We start from the raw sequence: 25,320 nt of genomic DNA on the forward strand, positions 1-25,320 counted from the left end.
CACTACGGTATATACATTATATTATTATGATGTTACACAAGTATATATTTTTATGTACAGTCAAGTTTCGCAGAGAGCGTTTGCAGAAACGTCTGAGCCCAAGAAGACAACGTCACCATTTACATATTTACTCGCGCAAATAAAAAAAAAAAGCAGAAAAAAACCAACTCGCAGACGACGGCGATTTCTTTAGCCGTTTATCCAGGTACTTACCATATTACTATATACATGGACTGCCTCGACGCGTTTGTCTGTCTGTCTGTCTGTCTGTCTGTCTGCCTGCCTGCCTGTCCATCCGTCTGTCTCCCTATCTTTCTGTGGAATAGATGAATATATATACACACACACACATATATATTTTTAAATAAATATACCTATTTACGTTTTGTCCCGGTACGCGCGTCGGAATGTAATTCAGGAAGAACGTGGCGCACCGACATTTATAACTTCCGCGGCGGTAATGGCATTCTCGTTTATTTATTCACTATATACATGCATAAGCGTATTAGTTATGTAAAAAAAAAAAAGTAAAAACAATTTTCATACCAGTCAGTTAAGTATCATAAAAATCGAATTCTTCGTCTCAAAAAAGTTGTGATTATATTATATAGTATTGTGATGGGATGGCGATGCGATGTTATATTTTATAATGTTTTATTATACATGCAACGTATAATCTCGCAGCCATGCTATGAATGGTGAATAATGTAGGTAGGTAGGCAGGTAGATACTATATAGAACAAATTGCAACTACAATAGAATATGAAAATCATTGGAAAACCCCTAAGTAATTCACTCTACTGTATAGCATCTTTCAAACAGCGTACTTGACAATCGAGCAGGTAACTGCAATAATTACCCAATTATTGACATGTTAAATTCATAACAAGTAGGTACCACGCGCGTACAATTATTATTTTTCGTTCAATCATCCAATTTTGTAGATTTACAATGTATATTAAAAAAAAATTGTTCATAAATATTTTTTGATATTTTTTAATTACAGTAAGAATAACCTATGCGAAACATTGTAATTTATTTAAATGCTTTATATTTATATTTAATATCTTATTTATTAAATATTAAAAACATCAGCTTTACCAATTTTAACTACAAAACAATTTACTCATTTTCGTGATCAGGACGTATTTCGTAAAAATTTAAATTCCAAAGTTTATACGATAAAAGTATAACTTTGTATATTCAATGGTTTAAACTGCTGTAAGAATAATCTATGAGTAACTTTGTATTACATTTCCAAACTTTTTGACTCGGAAAAATTATGTTACATTCGATATTGTTTTTGATATTTTTAATAGCTTTTAGCACGTCATCTAAAAAAGTGTTATTAACAAAATATATCGAAAAATACGAAAAAGTCAACAATTTAAAAATACTATATAAATAGCTTGAATGTGTAAAATATTTTTAAAACCATACCTACCATGTTATTAAAACAGATAAGACATTTTTTTTAAAGTTTCAAATATGCTCTACCTATAATTCAATTTTAAATTACACCAAAAATTTAAATTGGTGTTTCCTAAATATTGCTGGTTTTCAGATTTGTTCGTTAATTTTTCCCTATTATAAGATAAAGTACTGGAAATTATGCCATAAAGCACTGACTGGATCAAATTCATAGGTACACTTAACACATAAGATTAAGAGATTTCTTATTCATTTTTTTGACATTTTTGAGTCTTTTAGTTAGATTACCAGGAATGATCTTGGGGAATATTGATGAAATTTGTGGATTTTTGTTGTTTAATAATTATTATATTGCAAAATTAATAGATTTATTAAAATTATAAATTAAAAAATATTTTTTGCGATTTGTTTTTAATAATGACAAAAATTCAGGACTCATTTTTGGGTTTAAAATCTAGAACGAATTTTCCGTTATTTTTTTTAATCTGGAAATTATCATTAATTCTACGGATATGATTCCACAATTTCAGAAAATACATCTCTGATGCTACTTAAATAAAGTTTTTAAAGATTTTATAATTTAAAAAAAAAGTATATAATTTAAAAGAGTATTGTCGATGATGGTATTTTATAAGTTACTCGACCATTATTCTCATACATAAAATGTATTAATAATAATAATAAATATTTTCACAAGTTACTTGCTTGCAGTATTTATTAGTCGTCAATAATCATTATAGGTAGTTCATTAAAGAATCAATTAGTTAATAATACTTATAATGGTCGATGGAATATATGTTTGCCAATAACACGAAAAGAGGAATAAAATCTTATAATTTTTGATTAAATAGTTGTTCATCTAACACGTAGAATTATACTAAAATATTATATGTGTCGTAACTGTAAACGTAATTTTCGAACAATAATGAGATATTACTATAAAAAATAATATAGATAATTAGTCTATTTCCGAAACTTTGGTTATTTATGTGTAATAATCGTATCACATTGCCTTTTAATTTAATCTATTATTAAATTATTACGTTATTTCTATTGTTTCAATGCTTTGTTGCTTCAAACCGTGCACAATAATACAGTATTATATCATTGTTCGAATCGAAAGTATGTCCTAGTTGATATCCATACTTATCAAATAGGGGCTTTCTATTCTTCGTTTCTAGGTCATTACAATATATAATAACGGTCTGTAATGCCATCCGACAGTTTTGATAGTGATGTCTTTTGATGGTTTAGTATTATATACGCATGATAAACATTATAATATACACTTGTATCCTTGCACACGTACACACACACACACACACATCATTATCCCTTTCTCACAAGTAAAATTACTCCAAAAATAATAATATATACCGTAAGATTCTACGTCTGCTCGTTTAATACGGTATATTGTGTTATATTCGTTTCGCCACCAATGAATTTTAATGCGTTGCGCCATTAACACCTATCTTGGAACAATCGATTTCTAGGAGAGCCATTGTTTCTGTATATATATAAAGGTAGTACCCTACCGTCCAATAAAGCACCATCATCAGATATTTATTTTGCATCCGTACGGAACAGTGTATTTTGCTCGCAAAGTGCGCAAGTAAAGTTAATATTTTTAAAAGCATCGAAGAAAACATTTAAAAGCGCAACCGAAATAAAAAGTAAAAATATAAATCTTTTTCTCGTTTAATAAATTGCCCCCTTTTTTAAGGTACTAAATCGCACAAAGCCCTTTAAGGTCAATGCAGTCTGATTTAGATTTCGAATAAAGTTTTGATTGCTTTTTTTAACGAAAAAAAAAAATGGTTTTTTCTCATGTTATTTATATACCTATATAAATACATATTATCACAACAATGAGCGTGTCATTAAAATAATTTAACATGTTTTATTATTTGAAAGCATACCGAAATTCCTGTTAAAATTCGATATACAATAAAAAAATGTACACCGATAACTAAAATATTTCTCTTTAGTTGACCTAAATATTTAGTTTGATTGGACTTAATGTTTAAGATTTTAGAATAAAATTGCGTCGTAAATGCTACCTGTTGATGAAAATAATATTAAAAATATATTACTAAAATGTTATTGTCTTAATTTCATTATATTATGTTGTGCGCAATTTCTTAATCGAATCTTGACAGTAAAATATAAAAATTCGAAAAATTCACATACAAAAATGGTTTTTAAATGGCAATCAAATAATATTATAATATACCGAAGACGAGTAAAGTAGCTTTGATAATGAATTTAGACTGATGGTTTACACCAGGTAGCTTATGACCATTATGTATACAAATAGAATCAATATGGCCTCAGTGTAAAATGTGATGAATTGTGGTGAATTGCAAATAGAGTTAATATAAATCCTCCCAAAAGTAGTTATTATTGGGTGAGAATATGTCAGCTATACGCCTTTACAATATGATTTAAAATAAACTGTTATTTCTGAATTCATATTTCAAATCCAAAGATCTTCTGAAACATTGATGGAAAAACTGCTCAAAGAAGAAATATTTTGATTAAATAATACAATTTATTAAATAAATAAATGAATAAATATTCAATGATGAATGAATACTATTCAGTTAGTAAAAAATAATTTATAATTGATAATTAATTTACACTCATAATATATTAATGTAATATGTATTCTATATCTTAAATATGCTTTTAATAAACTAAATTATATAAAATGTAACTTGTTATAATTATGTACAAATTTAAATCGATATCGGTATTTTTTCGTATATCGCAATACGACATCAAAAAAATAAAACACGATATCGATTATTAAAGCACGATGGCGTCTGTGTCGTATGTAAAATACTAAAATATAATAGGTAGATCCCTCGAAACCTCGACCAATCTCTTTTTAAACAAAAAAATCCTCACTCATGAACCAAATTGGGCTCCACGTTATACTCCCTGCAAAAAGCAATCAGCTTGGAACAAGGAAACTTTAAACAAAGCAATGCAAAAAGCCTCGAAATGCGGTGAAGTCCCGTCGGTTTGCGAAACGGCGGCTAATACGCTTAACACGCGCCATTATTATTCGGACAAAAACAGTATTACAATATAATTATATAATATGGGATTCCGATCGGAACAAAGCTGTGCAATCGTAACATCTGCAAGTTGAGCTCGGGTGCGGTCAAGGGTGCGTGGTAGTTGGTCATTTCTCGATGGGCCGATGCCCGAACGTTCGACCGATATTATGTTTAAGCACGAATATCGTACGATAATATTATTACACTGTCCAGTGTCCATACACACCATTGTACGGCTATAATTATCTTGTTGATAAGTTTGTTCAAAAGGGTAATTTTGCATGAAACGGCCGCCGAACCACGCGTATCGGCCAGTTCGCTACTCCTCCATTGTTTTCAAAGGTAAATACATCGGGTGTACACTTGCACGTGTCTGGTGCTTTTGTGTAGCTATCTATGTAAAAAAAGTGTTGGTAAAATGTTCTAAACCTGACCGTCTAGTATAGTTATTAGTCGTCTCTACCGTTAAATAATCGTTGTTGGTATGTTCAGCACGCGAATCGGTTAGTGTAAATATCAGTTTTAAGTGTATATAGTTTTTATTTTTTTTTCACTCCATGGCCCACAAGTCAGACCTGAGTGGACAGTTTACATGGCGAAGAATATAGGATACGACAATCCGATGCTTGGCTGGTATATTATGTGTGTGTATCTAAAAAAAGTACAGTGGTCTTAACAGTGTGTCTTGTTATCAATAACGTCCGGTTGTCATTTGGTTCAAGTGAAATTAGGTTCTGGCTTCATGGGAAAAATGGTAGATAGTAATAATATGATGTACAGTGACTGAAATGTGTATAAACAACAATAAAAAAAAATTGCACTGTAGTAAAATATTTAATAAACGTTATCGCGTGTACTCATGTTATACAATGTTCCTGTGTAACGAGGTATAGGGTTTTATAAAAGTGGTAGCCTTAAATCTTAATACAATTACAAAACAATGTGTACAAATGAACTAGTTAGTTTTTACATTTTCCATATTGACTTTTCCATATCTGTACATGTGACTCACATAATGTGAATATTTTAAAAACGATAACAGCTATGCTACGACTATAATAAATAGATAATATTATATTAAAATACTTACAAATAAATGTATCCATGTTCTGTAGATTGTATCAGTCGAAAATAAGACAGACAATTTACCTATATGTATACCTATTGTTTTGATATAAATTGTGGCATAACACCAATAATATATTATAGACTATTCTGCCAAAACTTCAACTCATTAGTATTTGTTAGGGACACATACCTAACCTGAAGCAAAGAACCCAGCTTCAGGAAAAATTCCATAAATGGGCCGAAAATATCCGTTCTGAGTTGTTGTTATAAAAAAAAACCTAACATAGAAATTCTTTGATTTTATTCGTTCGTCTCACGTAGTGTGCCACAGATCCATTTCAGAACAACAACAACAACAACGACAACGAAAATAATAACAATAACAACAACAACAATAATAATAATAATAATAATAATAATAATAATGATAGGTACATATCGTAACTACGCTCATCACGGGTCATATATTTTTGTGTTTACAGTTATTCGCTTGGTTGAGCGGTGTCAATATCTTGGCGTGCACGACGACGTAATGTCGGTACTTAAGTGACGTGCAACCCGAACGGCTACTTGAGCAGAGTACGCTCGCGATCACATCGGAAAAATGGACGGTCGCGTGTTCGGACGAGCTGTTATACGACTGGCTGTCGCATTGCTATGCGTCAATCATACAGGTCAGTGTTATTATAAATTCTTAAATTGTTTTAGAGTGTCGATATCGTGAGACGCCGCCGCTCTGCGTTGTGTTCGTGGTTGACGTGATCGTCGTGATATTAATACAATTTATTATTGATCCCGATCGTATAGTTGTGATAAAAATAATTTGATGAAAATTGCGGTGACCAGGTAGGGCTCCACAGAAATCGTAAAAGCTGCAGAAAAAAGCCCCAAAATCAATTACTGAGAAAACCATTAAGTGTATAAAGTATGTTATTAAATACAAAAAAAAGTGGATACCGCTCTGCTGGATACAGTAGTGCACAAATGGGTCACTGTAATGGATGGTGTTCAATTTTAATTCAACTATTATATAATATCATTGTATACGAAAACAGATTCTGAACGGAGATGAACTGTCAGCCTATAGCTCAAAAAGACCTGAAACATATTTTGAAAATATAATATGTATGGAAAATGGTAATATAAACATCCAGTGAAAATTTAAAGCATCTATGGTTATTAGTTGTTTAGTTACATAAAAAATGCTAAATCAATTTTTTTTGTCAAATTTTTTTGATTAAAATTCCCGGGTTTTCTTTAGTTATTCTCGCTGATTTTGAAAAGTGCTGTGAATTTTCGAATTCGAGTTCTTAAAAGTAACAACTATATTCACTTTCTCATCAGAAAAGCTGCTCAAAATGAAAATCGAAGCATTATTGTACTGGAAAAAAATGTTTACAGAAAGAAAAAAATCACACACACACACACACACACACACATATTACACACATCATTGTAAAATCAATACGTTCGTTGTTCCGCTCAGTCTAAAAAAAAAAAATCAAATTAGTAAACAGAATTTACACGTTGTTTCGAGAACTGCACCCTCCCAAAAAAATGTATTAACTCGCACAGAATTAGTGTCACGTAGTATTATGATTTATTACATATTTTGAGGCTGGTGCCTACTGGGCTGAATGATTAAATATTAACACGACGTAATTAACAGCTGCCTAATTATATAAGCATAGATAAACAACGATTAATATGCGGCTTTAATGTTATAATGTCTTCTTATCACGATGTGATAGCTAATGTGTTGAATAATATTTCTTTAGAATAGGTATATTAATGGCAATGAATATTTTAAATGAATAAAATGGACAGTTTAATGTGCATACAACATTATCGTTCTATCGAAAACTTTAATCTCTCTTCCAATGCCCATTTTTGAATGATGATGTTTACCTTGGGGCTTATGCTCTCCGCAATATCAAGTCGGTGGGCCAGTGTGGTATTTTTGTACGAACTTTGTAACGTTTTAGCTAAGCCTCTACGTCTTCTATTTACGCGTTCAATCGCTTCATGATATCTCCCCGTCCATTCTAAAAGTCGTATAAATTTTGCTAGTTCTGAAATCAGGTGATCTTACAGATGTCACAAACTACCGTCCTATTACTGTTCTACGACACTTACCTAAATTATTTGATATACATGTGCTCAATTTGCGTTTCAATCACCATATATCATGTTAATATTTATGATCAGCATGGTTATCATCCAGGCAGATTAACGGTTACCTTATTTTGCAATCTTACATAATGAGTCTAAAAAAACGGGGTATACTCTACAACTCAGTTACTTAAAGTACTCAGTACCCTATAGATATTTTTGAATTCTGTTTGCGGGAATTGAGGCTAAACTATTGGATCATAAATTCCTATGACCTACTAATTGTTTTAACCCTGGTATTTTTCACTTGTACAGCGACTTCGCTTTTTCTGTGTATCCTTTTTTTCATGCGCATAAGGTATAGGTATTGTCGATTCCTTTTATGATTTACACTAGTTACACTTATTGTTTTGACTGCGTTGGTCACAATAACCTTATCTCTAGATTGTATATCATAGGTATTGGTAAACCTCTTCTCTCGTGGCTTCATTTTAACCGATTACTAACCGACATACCAATACAGTACAATGGGTAAATTTTCTTTCTGCTATACTATGATCATTACTAACCTTCTTATATTCTAGCGTTATTCGAGTTTCTTTAATCTCTTCATTACTGATTGTCTTTTTTGCTAACTCAGCCACGTCTTCTACAGAAAGAAAAAAATCTAATCTTTGCCAATGATATGAAAGTCTTCTTCAGTTTTCAATATACTTACGATTGTTAGCTACTCTAAATTACGTTTAACCTCTAGTAGCCCGGGAAGAAATATTGGATCTGCTACTGAATATCTATATCTAACAGCTCGTTTATAACTTATTTTCGCATAATACACCTATTAATTAAAATTGTTCCGTTATTAATATTGCTGTAAAAATTCTAAATGACCCAATAAAAACTTTGGATTTACTCAGACAAAGACTCAGTGCCTTTCCAATTATTTCAAAGTGTGTTTTGTAAAGTATTCACACTTATAGGATTCATTCATCATGTATCTACCAAATTTGAATTGATTACTCCACTTAATGTTTTTTTAAACCATAATATGGTTCACCCTATCATCGAGTATGGCTCTATTTTTTGGATGCCTTTTTCCGATACTGCTCATATCGTGCACGCAAGAAAGTGGTACTGCGGTGGAAATTCCTTCGATATACTGTGCATAAGCTACATAATATATTTCCCCCCCCCCCCCTTACATCTATCCTCAGAACAATGTATTTGTTCCGTGAATAGTCTTGTGGGTCATAGACGCTCGGTAAATATTTCATTTCTAATCAACCTTCTTTCTTCTAAGATCGACTGACTTGAATTACTATCTCATGTACATTGTAATTCTCTTGTCACCACTTGTTTTTCTATTCCTTTACATAATATAACATTCTATTCCTCTACTTATTTTCTTACCTCTCCAATTATTCGTATCATGCTATAATTAGAAATACCAATGCTTCGTTTTTCCTTCCGTATTAGTCAGCTATGTTCATTTACTAACTAGTAACTGTACATATTTTTATCGTTATACTATATAAAATTATATCTAATTAATTTGACTAGAATTGTAAAATAAAAATAAAATTATTGTAGTTATAAATTGAAATAAAACTAATAATTATGCACTGTTGTACTTCACAATACATTTTATATGTAAGATCAAATGTATTGTATGAATTGAGTTTGTAGATAGATTCAATCTGCAGAAGCGTATAATACAAACAGGCACATTCTCCCATTTATAATCTCCTACACTATCCGAGTTCTATTAAAATATTATATTAACAATATGTTTGTGAGCGACGTTCCATCTAAAAACTTCTCAGTACCACGATCACATTGATCACGTAACCAGCGATAATACTTTTAAAGAATATAACTTAAATTTACTATCGTTGTTCTAAATATGTATAACTTTGGAAATCATCAAACAATTTCAATTTGGAAAAATTATCAATTTGTTGTTCATACTAAAACTAAGTCAGGGAGAGTTGATACTTAGTTACTCTAAGCCATAAATAGAGGATTTTTGATTTTACCCTTGTCCATGGTTTGTTGTGTGACAATTATTCGGAAACGCAACAGACATCGGTGATTAAACCTACAAAGGATAAAAAAATGTAATGTGTTTTATGCTAATTAGTTCTATTTGATAAAATAAAAATTCTCCATTACCAATAGGTACAACCAAAAAAAACCAATAATTAAGAAAAAACAGTACCTAAAGTAAATATTATGCCATGACAATAAGCTATAATATTTTTATCAGTTCATATAAAAAAAAAAATGGAGTCTCGTATACCGGAACTACAGGAGCCAACCAATCCCTAAAATTGATTATTTGAAAATTCTAATTATTATTTGTATATAAAACACTTTCCGCGATTCAAATATTTTAACTTAACTTCTGCAAATAAAGGTCGTTAAATATCCGTCGTAAATTGCGATCGGCGGGTGCTTTGAAACTTCTAAATATTACGAACAATAAAATACATAACTACCACATACTTGCGAAACTCACATGTTGTTGTCGTAAAGCATAATTACTTGAAACTATCACGTAATTAATCTCCGTAAAATGCTTATAATACGGTAAAATAAATTTATCTATTATCGAGCACACGAACACAACGTACGACGGTCGTAGGTGTCAATACCTATTATATAATAAATTATGGATCAGTAAAGTAAGGTTGCTTTTTGTAACAAAAAAAAAATGTGTCATTCAATACAATTTGAATATGTACGAATATTATACGTCCGGTCGAATTCATATTATGTTGAATGTTTAGGAGGCGATGATGGAGACACATAATCGTTTTCAACACATTCTGTAATCTAATTCGGTTAAGTGGTTAAGTGGGTCCATTCTAAAAACATAATGTAGTTCTCTAGATAGATAATATTATTTTCGTTAACACGCAACATCTCGTCCGTGAAATAATTCTAAACAATATATCGCCGAGTTCAAGTTTTTCAAAAGATTCGTGGCAATACAATGGTGATACATTATTATCTCTTTTTATAGGTATTATAATATTAATTTATACAGCAGATTTTTTTTTTGTGCTGTTGCCGCGGTTAGCACCTTGAAGGCCACAAGCGGGCGAGCTTAACCCACTGTGTATTGTTATAATAATAATAATAATATAATCAACATATTTACATCGGAACCGACCGTTTGCCGCACACACAAATATCACAATAAAATCGTGTGTTTGGACTTTGGAATAATATAATAATATTCAATATGATCTACACAAGTACGTACTACAACCTCTTGTGATAGGTACGCATATTAGGCGTATTGGGCCCTTCACGAGCACACATCACATGCACTGGCTGTTAACTGAAGTACAAATATTATAATAATATGTACAATAATTATTTCTCGTTATTATTACTACCTACTCGTACGCCGTAGGAAAACATACACGTATAATACATATTATCGTATAGAGAGAATATTATTATAGGTAATGTTGTATATTTGTATTATACGATATTATAATATTATTATTATTATTATTATTATTACACCGGTGATTGAGTAAATCTCTACTTGGTTATTCCGTATTTATATATACACCACCGGCTACGGTTATATTATATAGCGACCGACGATACTTATGTAGGAGTAGTTATTAAATCATTTTCGTCCCTAACAGATAAAACTGATCGCGACCGCCACCACCACCGCACAGCATCCGACTGCGATAGCAGTATATAGGGTTTTAAGTATGAAATATTTCATGTGAAATGGTCGTGTTGAAATATTTTAGGTAGGTACACGCGAATAAATTAAAATATGTACCTATGACGACATGACGTGTGTTTCTAAATTTTTTTCGTTTAGCTGTTACAGTAGTTGTAGTGGCGCACTTTCTGTATAATTTCGTAATAACGAACTAAATTCCTCTAACTGGCCCAGTAGTGGACTGACTATGTAACAGGGTAGGTAAATAATAATATTATAATTTATATGTTTACGTTATTTCCATCAGCTAATCTGTAAATTATAATATAATTGTGTGTAGTATATTATTAATATTTGTATTTACTATAAAACTACGCGCACAATGCACCGATGGAGTCATCACACGATTTGTGTGATCATTCAATTATTTATACATATTGTACGAAACATTTATAATAAAATTCATCAATTATTTTTCTAAATGATTTACCTGTGATTATCAAGTTCCTCCATGCAAACGATTTTGTGGAATATTATTTCAAAATTAATTTAATGGATATTAAAATAAAAAAAGGTGGGTAAGTGTATGTCGCTCTGCTGTACAGTAGGTTACAAGTGGGTCACTGTATAATGGATAGTATTAAATTTGAATTCAATGATATAATATCACTGTATAAGAAAAACGATTCTGAGCGGAGACGGTTTGTCAGTCTAGATATTAGACATACATATTATAGGTATACTTATCTATAGTATTATTAATAATTTTCAAATTATTCATATCACAATATCCATTAGGTAACGCGTTATACATCAACAAAAAACCGTGGTACTATCATAGATATATAATAGTCTACTTTAGAAGTTTCAAGTACCCCCAAATAATATTATACAATCACAACAAAATAACTAAAATAGTTATTCCAGGTTTTTTAATATGTAATTTCGTCCAAATTTGAACTTAAAAATAAACTGTGCTTATGTATTTCTTAGAATTGTTGGCAACATAATTAAATATTTACGTGGAATCTTGTTATAAATTTTCAATCCTTAGATATAAAAGTTGAACATTTTATAAATTTTTAACTACAAAATAGTTATTCAATTTTAAATTCGAAAAATCGATTTTGCGTAAAAATTCCCATTTTTCCTTAATTTTTCTTTGGCTTTTCTTGGCGCTTTTGAAAATTACTGGGAATTTTAAATTTTGACCTCCCCAATGCACCAACGATATTCACTTTCCAATCGAACAAGATACTGAAGTTGAAAATCGAAGCATTATTTCGACTACTTATCGTGTACACAGACGAAAAAATAAAAAATAAAAAAAAACCACACATCATTGTAAAATCAATACTTTCATCGTTCCACTCAGAATCTAAAATTAAAAAAGAGAGTAAACCAACAAATTTTTCTTCTATCTTACAGCAGTTATAGGTATGTGTTGAATGTGTTGAATAAGTTAACGAGTAAAAAAATTTCCGAAATAAAATTAATAATATTTTTTGAAATAAATAAAATATTCATAAACTAATATTAGCGCTGCACATGAATTGCGTCCCGAAATCCCTTTTCCACGTGAATTGCGTCCCAAAGATATTTAATGACTACACGAATTGCGTCCCTACCATATTTAAGAACTACCCGAATTGCGTCCAAACGTAAAAACATTATTTTCCTTCTCATTTCATACAGACTTAGGACTGTCGATAACAAATTACGACTATCGGTAGGTTAAAAATATTGTTTTTTTATCATTGTTATGCAATTAGATGTAAGTAAAATAAAATGTGTAGGCTAATAATATAATAGTTCAAAAAAAAATATATAAAAAAAGTTATAATTATAAAATTAAAAAATTGGTAAAAACTTGAATGATGCTTTCTTAATATAATCAAGACGGGTTAATTGGCCACTTTCATATTTTGCCATATTTTGTCTTAGTGAATTTTCTTTTTCACATACCATCATTCGTCTGTTTTTAATTACATGAATACTTCGTTGTTTAATATAAGTTTCTTTTTGTACATTTTTTAAAACATCTATAAATTGAAATATATCGGGTGTGCTGAGTAAACTTGGATTGGAAGGCTTCACAACTATTCGTAGTTCGAATTATAGAACATGAGTACATTGCCCATACAGAAGGCGGGAAGTCACAATCAGGCTTCATGTATGTATTTAATATATAATCGGAAAATTGCTGTACTTTTTCATTTTCGGGTAAAATGGATACAATATCGTCAGTAAAACAATCCTCCACTTCATCTGGTTTTAAAAATGGGAGACCAAAAAAATATTTTAAAAAAATACTTATATCTGAATTTTTTTAGTATACTTGACTTAAACCAACCGTTTGAATTTTCCTCCACCAACTTTGACCTAAATGAAACATGCATCCTTTCATTTGAACTGATGGCCACACGATTAACAAAGGTGAGTGGATTGCTTATTCGAAATCGTCAAATATTATTTAAGGTGAAAAATTGATATTATTTTTTAGAAAATCAGATTTAAGATGTGAAAATGCTTTTATATAAGTATCTATATTTTTATTAGGAAGTAAAAAAAATACTAGTGGTATATAATTATTATTTTTCAAGCCATGGACTGTAAAAAATTATGTAAACAGTTTTGGGCAACTTTTAAAAATTCCATCCACAAATATTGTATCAACTTCACTTAAAAAATTTAAATTAGTAATAGTTGAAAAAATGATTATATTATTTTTGTTGTTATTCACTAATAAAAAATGTTCATCTCTGTTAGTCTGAATATTTTCATTCAATAAAATATTGTGTAAATCAGGTAAGTTATCTGGAAGTTTTGGAATTGTCGATGACCGAGCGTGGTGTATATTATTACGAATCAAGGTTAAATCATAAGTTGTCAATGTTGGAATGTCTTTTGATAAAGCTCCATGAATAAGTTTTGATGGTTTAACATAAAGTTCTTCTACAACCTTTCGCTTTAAATTATTACTTAACTGTTGTCTATTAAATACTTCAACAGAATCTTTAATATGAATATTAGGTAGGTACCTATACTAATTATTACAGTTCTTTTTAAGCAAAGGAAAAAAAACATTAATATATTCTCTTGATGGTGGGTTAATTACGTTTAAACTGTCGCCAGATTATCTTTAATTGACTGCCCAGTGCCTTGGTACTCTGTTATATTATTATTACAGCGATAGGATTGTGTCAAAATGTTCGTTCTAGTCTGTTGTTCAGTTTTTGTGTAGTGCAAAATACTTTTAATTATTTGCGTTTGAGCAAACATAGATAACGAGAATGCGGAATATGGCGCATGCTGATCAATAAAAATATAATGTGCAATGTAAATAGCATAACATTGGATAAGTACCAAAATATAATTCAATTAAAAACAACTATCCACGAGAAAAATTTAAAAAAAATTCTATGCGCTGCAGCAGTGTGCGGGTGTGGTGTGCAGCAGTCGTTTCCCGAACTCCACCCACTTCGACTTAGGAATAATGCGTTCCACCTCTCGTTTATCTTTATTTTTCAAAATGACAAATTATTTATTACATACCTACCCAAGGACCTTCGAAAACGGATTTCAGCGCCATACGCACGTAATTTAAGCTTTCTTTTTTTTTTTCTTCCCGCGTTGAACCTACACGCATTTTATTGATTACAAAATATTATGTACCTACGTTTCATTGACTGCTATATTACAATTTGACACACTCGTTCGTATTACCCGTATTTCCAAGTCATGTTTTACCTTTTTGTTATTATTATTATTATTATTATTATTATTATTTGGCTGACAGAAAATCAATAAATCACAGAATTCTAGTTAGTCGGTAATACAATTAGCTGTGGAATATAATATTTTCTCTTGCGGTGTTATGCAATTAAATGCATCACGTTTTGATAAAAACAATTTATCGGCAGAACACCCATCTATTATATTATTTATTTAATGTTTTTACTTATTATTATTGGACATCACCCTGAAATACTCAATATATTATAACAATATAATATTGTTAATTGTTATCATGTGAAAGTTGACGTTTTCGCACAATTGTGTACAATATGTGAATATAATTAATCGAGACGTTTTACTGTTATTTTTTTGGGGCTTCAAAAGTCTAGATTTCTACATCGTGAGTTTGAATGATGCTCGTCTCTGCTGACATGAATAACTTGTGACATAAATTGTTATAAATTGTGATTCTAATGCTTTATACAGATATGAACATTCTGTCTAACATACAACTTCTGCTGACTAATGTTATACACGTCATATACCTTATATCTAATAATTATATATAATTTTATTATTTTATGATTATTTAACCTAATTTGCATCGTGCATAATTTAAATCAAACAAGTTTAAGGTTTAATTGTTTGAATGCATTTTTTTACGAAGATAACATAATACTATATTTTTTAAGATTCTAATAGGTACATAGTAATATCACTAAACATAGATTATAGTTAATTGTAATAGGGACTTCGAAGTATATATCATTGAATAAGATGCGAATTATTTAATAAGAGTTAAAATTCCGCCCTGGGGCATGATTATATTTATTTAAAATATGTTTAACTAAACGTCAATTGTGTCGATTTATCATGCTAACCGTGACTTAGGTAGATAATATTATTATGTGTTATGATGCTTAGAACATACGTAATTAATTTCATTTTTAATATTAAATATAAAATTTTAATTAAAGTACCTGCATTAGTATATTATATTATAATAAAATTATTATTACACTAGTTGACGTTTCTGAAATTCAATTCGTTTTAATTGAATTCAAATTTGCACGTGTAGAATCTTGAGAAAAATCCTACATGACGTTCTGTTCCGTGAAATGTAATTTAATCTTTAAGAATAGCAGTACACTAACAAAATATTATTATATTTAATATTATATTATACAATATATTGTTATACGTTTATAATTTATACACACATCGTAACTCGTAAGTCTTTGTTGTTTTAAGAAACCCCAGCTTTATTATGCTTTAACTGCACGATAAACTGCTTCCGATCAATTATTATTATAATTTTAGTTTTCTTGAATATCGCAATTTAAAACATAATATATTATATATTATAATTTATAGTTTACCTGCTGTATAATGTAATATTTGTAAGTAATAAATAATATATTTTATACTCTGTGCACTTAAAAAAGTTATAAATATATGAGTACCGTTATATCGTATTAGATTTCCGATAAAACGCCAATCAATGATATCCACTCTTATAGTGATGTATCTATGTTGTTATGATCGCATTATTTTTCGACTTATACGAGTTTATAATAATACATGATAGCACGAATATTGTTAAAAACATTAAGAGTTTGAGATCGGTGCCGATATCGTGTCTGTCTATCAGATTAAATTTCGAGTATTTCAAAAGTTATAAATAAAACACCGGCTGTGCGTAATTGATTCACTATTTTTTTATTTTTTTTTATTCCTGTTTAAACTTTTTACTACAGTTAAACTCAACAGTTAAAATAATAAATTTAAATTCACAAGATTACAATATTAAATAATAATTTAATAATATATATTAATATGATATGATGATATCATAATTAATAATATACGAAAAAAAAAATTTAATGTTACAGCGTATGAACTAGGCTACATTATATCCTGTGTGGTTAAATAATGATAAGATAGGGAATATAATATTTTTTTTGTTGGGTGAAGTGTGTATTTTGGATATTGAAGGGGATGTTGGAATCTTAAAAACGGTTGGTTGGAAATAAGATAGGGAATTGCACAGATTGTGCGAGGTTGTTTTGGAGTGTACAGAAAGCAAGTAATTGAATGAGAATTAGAAGGAATGATAGGGAAGCGAGGAATGTGTGGCCAAATTGAAGACTGGGACAATGTTATTATACATAATATCTAATTTATATTTTATATCAAAAGGTGAATTCAATTTTTTTTTGTTTAATCAATAAGATGTATAAAAATATAAAAAAATATTTTGTTGAACAAATAATCAACAATAATAACAATAACGCCAATAACAGTAATTGTAATAGTAATAATTTATTGTCTGTTGAATAGTGTTGGGTGGAAATTAACAATTGAAAACCGCTGTTAAACATTCCAAAACCAATTTGTACGCCGTTGAAGTACAATTGAATGTTTTAATTAAGAACTGTATTCTAATGGTAGTTGTCGAAGTATTATTCTATATCATGTTTTCGCCGCTGAAAGCGAGTCACTGAAAACAGCCAATACAGCAGTGGAGGTGGAATTTTTGGTTTTATTTATTCGGGTCTTACCAGTGCACGTCACACCACAGGACGCTAGGACCTATTATCTCGGAAACGGCACACAAATAATTGTAAATATTATTATTAGCAGCCAAGTGTTCGAGTGGAAGCCACACATCAGCTTTCAAAGGAACCCGATTTACTCAATTTTAAGCTTGAGTGAAAAATTAATAAAAATGAAAATACATTTTACAAGCAATTCCATTTCATTAGTATTGGTTTTCGCACGATTATACGGAAAAACTGTTTTTTTCAGGATAAGGATTCTACGAAGACATATTTAAGAGTTAATATACAACATTTTCACACTAGTAGACAACACTTTTTTAGGGCTTTTTTTTATGATGGTCAACACAAAAACACAAAATAATAAATCCTAATGTATAGCACTACAACGCTTTTCAAAGAAAAAAAAGCTAAAACACCCCGTGTTTAAGACGTAATACATTATTAAAGTTGATTAAAGTGGTCATTTATCTCGTGTGATAATTTAGTGTTAATATTAGAATTGCCTCAGAGTTATTGAGTCTTGGAATAATAATATCTTATTAAAAAATATTTTGTTATATTAATAAAGGTACCTACCTAATTGATGTACGTTATTTTTAGATTAATTTTTAACAAATTATAATACAACTAATATAAATAAAATACATAGTAATAAACAATTCATTTTATAAGTTAAGTTTTACTTAAAACTTAAAACAATTATAAAACGGGTATTAAATTTAAATTTAAATAGATAAATTATGGTTTTTACTAAATAAATATTTATATAATAAAAATAAATTTATCATTTTATATGTGTACACGCACTCTATAACGATAAAATCTTTAAATTTTAAGATAATCTACACTATTATATTGATAGTAAAAATTTTTTTTGCCCGTATTATACATTTTTTGGTGATTATTTTTTCATAGTTCCAAAAAAAAATACCATCGTATAATTGTCTAAAATCTTAATGATAAATATAAATTGTTGATTTCATAAATTAATTTATAATATTATCATAATATTATTAGAATAGTCCACTATCCTTTCACATATATGTATAATTTGTTATTTTGATTTTACTAATTTTAATTGTTTTACTTTAGTTTATTGAATAATAGTTATTTAATTAAGTATTGATGAATTAACAACTAGTTTTTTGACAATTATAATTTATAGGCACGTAATTACTGGTAATTTATCAGTGATAAGTGGTCTAGAAACATGGTCATTACTAAAATAATTTTTATAAAACTGTTGAAATATAAATGTTCTCACAATAATATCTTTGTATTCTAAACCATACTTTTTCTAAGCATTTGAACCTAAAACATGCACCCAAATCGGCTGTGGTCTGTCACCGATGCAAATCAGTAAAGCCAAAGCATTTGGTGACGTGTAACTTCAGAAATGGCAATATTATATTTACGCACCAATACATTATAGAGGTACTATATTTTATAATTGATATGCCTAAAATATTATTACCAGGTATAATTGTGTTCCTACACAAAGTTTTACTTGAGAGGTCTAACTCGTCCTAGAACCGTTAGACACAATAATGATCATCGAAGTGTCTCCATCATATTATTAATCACCATTATGGGTATATCGTCTGAAATACAATGTCTGATGAACTGCGCACAGCTCGCAGAAAAGTTGTTGGTATATATAAAATATATTGTACACGCTTTTAAACGTGCGCGTTATTAAATACTAATTGCCATTACCACTTAAACATTTATGATTTCCAATTCAAAACGTTGAATGGGGTAATTATACCCAGTACCCACATACATTTTCTGAGTGCTCGTGAATTGAAAATGTGTGGCATACGAGATCTCACGAAAGTAAAATATTATGTTCAACTACAGTTAGACATTAAATGCTATGCTTCGTTCATTCGAGGGAACTTAAACTTAAATTTGTATGATAGAATGTTTATGAATTGGCTTACTATCTTCACTCGTGGTCCTTAATGAAGAATCCATCTGTAATTACAGAAGACACTTGATTTTCAGGCGATTTAATTAGGATTTAATAATTATGAAAACATTATCACGTTGTATATAGGTAGTATTAACGTCAAAAGATTATTCCAGTACAATAATAACATAAACTACCTATTTAAAATATTATGTTTCACTTTCGTGCACGATGACAGGTACCCTGGATTATAACCTATATAATTAAAACTATCGTAGGTCAATACATAACGATGTCCACCCAATGGGTGGTTTTAGAATTTTCGGTTGCGGAAAATATTTATTACTTGTTGTGTAGCAGTGGAGTGGTCAAAGGCATGCTGCTCACTATAAATCGTCACAAGGAACCCTAACCGTGCAAAGGATTTAGATAAGACACATCGTTCTATATAGTTGTAGGTACACAATATTGCACATAATATATTCTACCACGATATTTACTTCTACCTAAAATAAAACAAACATGATGATTTATAACTATTATTATCGTGGCTTTATAAATTATTGTTATTTAATTAATTTAGTTGAATATATAGTAATATTATCATTGGTCTGTTCATAGTTTGTTTTTATTTATATTTCAAAAGTGTTTGATAGTTCGGAACTTTTGTGTTTTCGTATAATATGCAAACAGTAACAACGATTTTGGTACTTTACTTTTAGATTTCTTTGCTTCTATGTATAAACCTACAGTAGAAATATAGAATACCCACCTATAATATTATGCCAAAATATCTAATTATACGTATGTATTATTTACATCATAATTATGTAGTATATAATTTTCTTTTTCGTAGGTTAACGTTTTAAATTTGTATCGCCTAGATGTACGCTTCAAGGATAGGTAAATCAAATACTTAATAAAGAAACAATTAAATAATCGAATTAACCGAATTAATTGTATATAAATAACTGATTTCAATAGATTTTGTTGGTTATGATGTTAATAGCATAATATTATTACAAAAGTAGTTTTTGATTTTCGATGAAGAGAATGTTTTGTTGTCTTATAATTTATATTCTCAGTGTTATATGTGTTAATGTTGCACTGATACGAAACGATGACTTAAAATCATAAAAAATAATATTATGACTACAAACTATTTCATAAAATGTGAAATTACGTAAGTACATATTCTGACGTCTGAATATTCTATTTTTAGAGTGGGGAACGATAAAAAATGTTGCCTTTCTCAAAAAAAATAATTTTGACATCCCTTATCAAGTTTTTACGAAGTATGTAGTAAATAGTTAATAACCAATAGTGTGTTATAATACATTAATACCATAGCTGTTAAGACTTATGAATTTTGCGTTTAAATCTACGTCAGGCGCAAAATCAATTTTAATACGACCTATATATATATAAATTATTATAATATTGAGGAATATTCATACGATACTTTTCATCTAATTCGTTATTTTATTGTACTAAATTGAGACAAACGGCTAACCCTGGGGTAAACGTCTAAAATATTTTCATAATACCAAATTATTGGTTATGACGATTGGGACGTGATGTAAATGATTACCTGGTTTATGTCGATATGCTAACGTCAGATACGATTTTCCATTTGTACTATACTAAAAAAAAAAAATGCCAGTTTTGGTTTGTTAAAGTGATTAATAACAAAGTCCCGGGCTAACAGCAAATACGCACTTAATACAAAATTATTGTTATGAGTAAACTTCAAAAATCATAGTAGGACAATGTTAATGTTCACAAATTGGTATTCACTGTGCACTATTATTATAGTGCCACTATAATGTAATAATGTATATCATTATTCGAACACAAGTGCAATTTAATTTGAATTCTACAACCACTAGGTTGTATAATATTATGTTACTATATATTACTTGAATTCTAGTAATTAGTAAAGGAAAATAACAAATAAATTACTACAGTATAATTATTATAATTATATTCTAGTTAAACATATTATAATAACACTGCAAGGCATTCACAACACAACAAATGTCTCAATTTCAAAGCGAATATTCGATTCGAACAGTATTGTCATAATTAAGAACTGGGATACATAAGCGAATTTGTATTAATTTTTTTAATTGCCTACAACTGATATTATTATAGTTGTATTGTAATATAATGACTGTATATTGAACAGAAATAATTTATTTTAAAATTATAAATTATAATATAATATGACGTATAAAAACCTAACTATGAACGTGGCCGTTCTGTTTTTAAAAATTGTATTTTCTAGATATTGAAAATATTTTGTATAATATCACAATATTATAATATGATACGACGAGTATTTTTATATCTGTATAATATCTATAATTCCGTGCAACTAAATCGAAATATTATATACAATTAGATCTGAAATCAAAAAAAAAAATAATAAAAATCATTACGAGTAAAGCGCAAGCTTGTTGCGTGTTTATTCAATTTATGTGTGACGTGTGTACACAACATTATATTATACCGAGTTCCTGCCAACCTACTGTATTCCGTTGCAATTCGTAGACATTACCTGTTCAAACAATTTGGTTTGTAATAGTTGTAATTTCGTTTCGATTCAAAGTGCTCTTAAACGCTGAACACGCCATAGGTAATATTATAATGCAAGTCTCTATAAGTTATAACATATAGACGAACCCATGATATTTTTCAGGTAATATGTCTATTGGGCAGGGCAATTACCGACACGTTTTCGATTTATTATTCATGGTAAAAGTGTTGTAGGTATACGCACCTAATATGCATGATAATGATGGAGATTCACTCCATTCGCTGTGGCGGCGTTAGTTTATATGAAATGTAAGTATTGTATTTATTATAGGTATAACAGAAATTAGAAAAGAGATTTAATTCAGTTTAGTAATATTAAGGAGGGCCCTTGTGTAATTTACACTACACAAAACCGTATAAAAGTATATTATTATGCCATTATGTAATCTGCGCAATCTTGTACGTATAACATTTTTAATTTGTGCCAAATTTAAATAATTAATAATAGTTAATTATTCGTATGTAGTTTATTCATCAATCAAGTCAATTTTAATAAATACATTTCATGATAAATATTAAATTGTACATAAATAAAAATAAAAAATTAAGCTTATTGTAATTGAATGTATGTTAACTTCTTAATACTTATAATAATTATTAATTAATAACAAAATATGTAAAAATCAGGTAGGTATATTATAAATTATAATTCACTGTGATTCGTGCATGTTATTAATTCAATTTTAATGTGATATGAGTATGAATGATGTGAACTTAGTTAATTTATCGAGTTAATTACAATAATTGAAATTGAATTAGTGGTGCAGATGTCACATGTATGTGACAAGTTGTTTAGCAAAAGTACCAATTTGACGAGACATCGACGCACACACACTGGTGAAAAACCATACCCATGCGATGTATGTGACAAATCATTCTCTGTAAGCAGTGATTTGACGAGACATCGACGCATACACACTGGTGAAAAACCGTACGCATGTGATGTATGTGAGAAGTCATTCTCTGGAAGTAGCAATTTGGCGAGACATCGTCGTACACACACTGGAGATAAACCGTACGCGTGCGATGTATGCGACAAGTCATTCTCTACCAATAGCAGTTTGACGGGACATCGACGCACACACACTGGCGAAAAACCATACCCATGCGATGTATGTGACAAATCATTCTCTGTAAGCAGTCATTTGACGAGACATCGACGCATACACACTGGTGAAAAACCGTACGCGTGCGATGTATGCGACAAGTCATTCTCTACCAATAGCAGTTTGACGGGACATCGACGCACACACACTGGTGAAAATCCGTACGCATGCGATGTATGTGAAAACTGGTTCAGCCAAAGTAGTGGTTTGGCGATTCATCAGCGCACGCACACTGGTGAAAAACCATACGCTTGATGTATGCGAAAAGTTGTTTAGTAAGAGTGGCAGTTTGACGGCACACAAGCGAACGCATATAGAACACTCATCGGATTGATCAAAGATAAATGATCCATGGGCCATATTAAAATAGTATAAACCTTGATAACATATTATTATGACAGCACTGTCAAAGTGTTAATTTTCTCATGTAGGTACATAGTTTTTCTCAATACTAAATTGCCAATTTTCCATGTGCATAAATAAATTCTACATTTTGTATGGTTTTCAATGTTTAAAATACTAATCATTTTTCAATTTTTTATTGAAAACATTGTGTAATTTGGATTTTAAAAATATTGTCAAGTTAATTATATTTGGAGCCCATCACACCAGGGGAATGGGGATGTTTATGTACCTAATATGAACGAATCAATTTTGATCGTATTGTTGGTTCAAAAATTATCATTTGAGGCGTGACATCAACGCATTTTTTTTTATCATTGAATAATCAATACATTCATCATTCCACTTAAAATTTAAAATATGGTAAAATAGGACATTTTACAAAAAAATACTTTTTGAAAAAAATCGATTTTCTTATTTTTGTTATAATTTTGAAAACAATAGATACTTGAAATGTTCAACGAATATTTCTGCTGTATTCATATTTGGGCCCTTATTACAATTTTTAGTCGCAGCAGTGAGGCGTATAATGGACAAAAATACTGGTCACTACCATCATGGCCAACGTTATTTTCTATTATTATTATCATTATTATTATTATTATTATTATTATTATTATTATTATTATGTGCATACGGTCTCCCGTATACGCTGCCACCGCCAAAGTCCTAATCAAAATTCGAATATGTCTGTGCGTAATGAATACTTCTCATTTAATAGAAACGTCCCGAGACGAGGGTTGGCGTGTATACATAATATTATTACGGGCACCCGACAAATGCGCGCGAGTTGTGATGAAAAGTCGTAAACGTAGGTAGGTATACATTATTTTATGTTTATATTTATCGGCCTTTGCCTCGAATCGCATATAAACACTGCATTGCGTACCTATATAGGCTATACATCATATTATTAAATATATACGACCGTCCGTCGTCGCTTCTACGCGAGCACTCAAACACACCAATAGTGAATTTTTATGTTCTACAGTTGAGAAGAATCGTACGGTTTTTTTCAAAACCGTAATCATGAATATTTTTCAATCCGATACGGCGTGGATTTTTGTTTTCGGGCGTGAAGTACAAAATAAACATAATAATATACTGTGCGCAATTTCTATGCATATACAGTGTGTAACTGTAAACATTTTTAATTTTGCTGTGATATCGACTGCAATGTAATCGTACCAAATTTTGGACAAAACTGAAAAAATCAATTTCACGTGGACATATAATTTGGTGGTCTTCCGTGGACAGTGATTTTAGTTCACATGGATCGACGATTGAAATTTAAAATTTATTGAAGGGTATTCATCTGTAGGTACATACTACCGTTTTGTATATATTCAATATAGGTAGATACGATTTTTAGTCATACTGTATATGGCAGAGGGTTAAAAAATGGCGACCCTTGGACGAAGTATAATATCTGGCTGGCAGATAAGAATTAATTTTAACTTTTTTTTGTAGTGAATAAATTATGTTCTTATTTATGTTGATTCGAATTGTCGTACTTATTAGTAGTAGTCCTTTTCTTTGATGACATAATTATACATTTTGATTGCCACAAAAACTTCTTGAAATCTCAAGTTGCCCTTTGACAATATTATCTGGAGTCCCTATACTCATAGAGAGT

The 25,320-nt window shown here is 29.8% G+C and overlaps 1 protein-coding gene across 1 annotated transcript in view; it reads left to right on the top strand.

The window, feature by feature from the left end:
* LOC100165760 (zinc finger protein 271-like) overlaps positions 1–25,118 on the top strand; it is a 103,278-nt gene extending 78,160 nt beyond the window's left edge. The window contains exon 3 of the mRNA XM_029485243.1: positions 22,951–25,118. Within this exon, the coding sequence (XP_029341103.1) occupies positions 22,951–23,537 (587 nt within the window). The 3' untranslated portion in view covers positions 23,538–25,118. The remainder of the gene's footprint in view (positions 1–22,950) is intronic.
* The last annotated feature ends 202 nt before the right edge of the window (positions 25,119–25,320 follow it).

This window comes from Acyrthosiphon pisum, chromosome X (genome assembly GCF_005508785.2).
Source record: "Acyrthosiphon pisum isolate AL4f chromosome X, pea_aphid_22Mar2018_4r6ur, whole genome shotgun sequence".
Lineage (NCBI taxonomy): Eukaryota > Metazoa > Arthropoda > Insecta > Hemiptera > Aphididae > Acyrthosiphon > Acyrthosiphon pisum.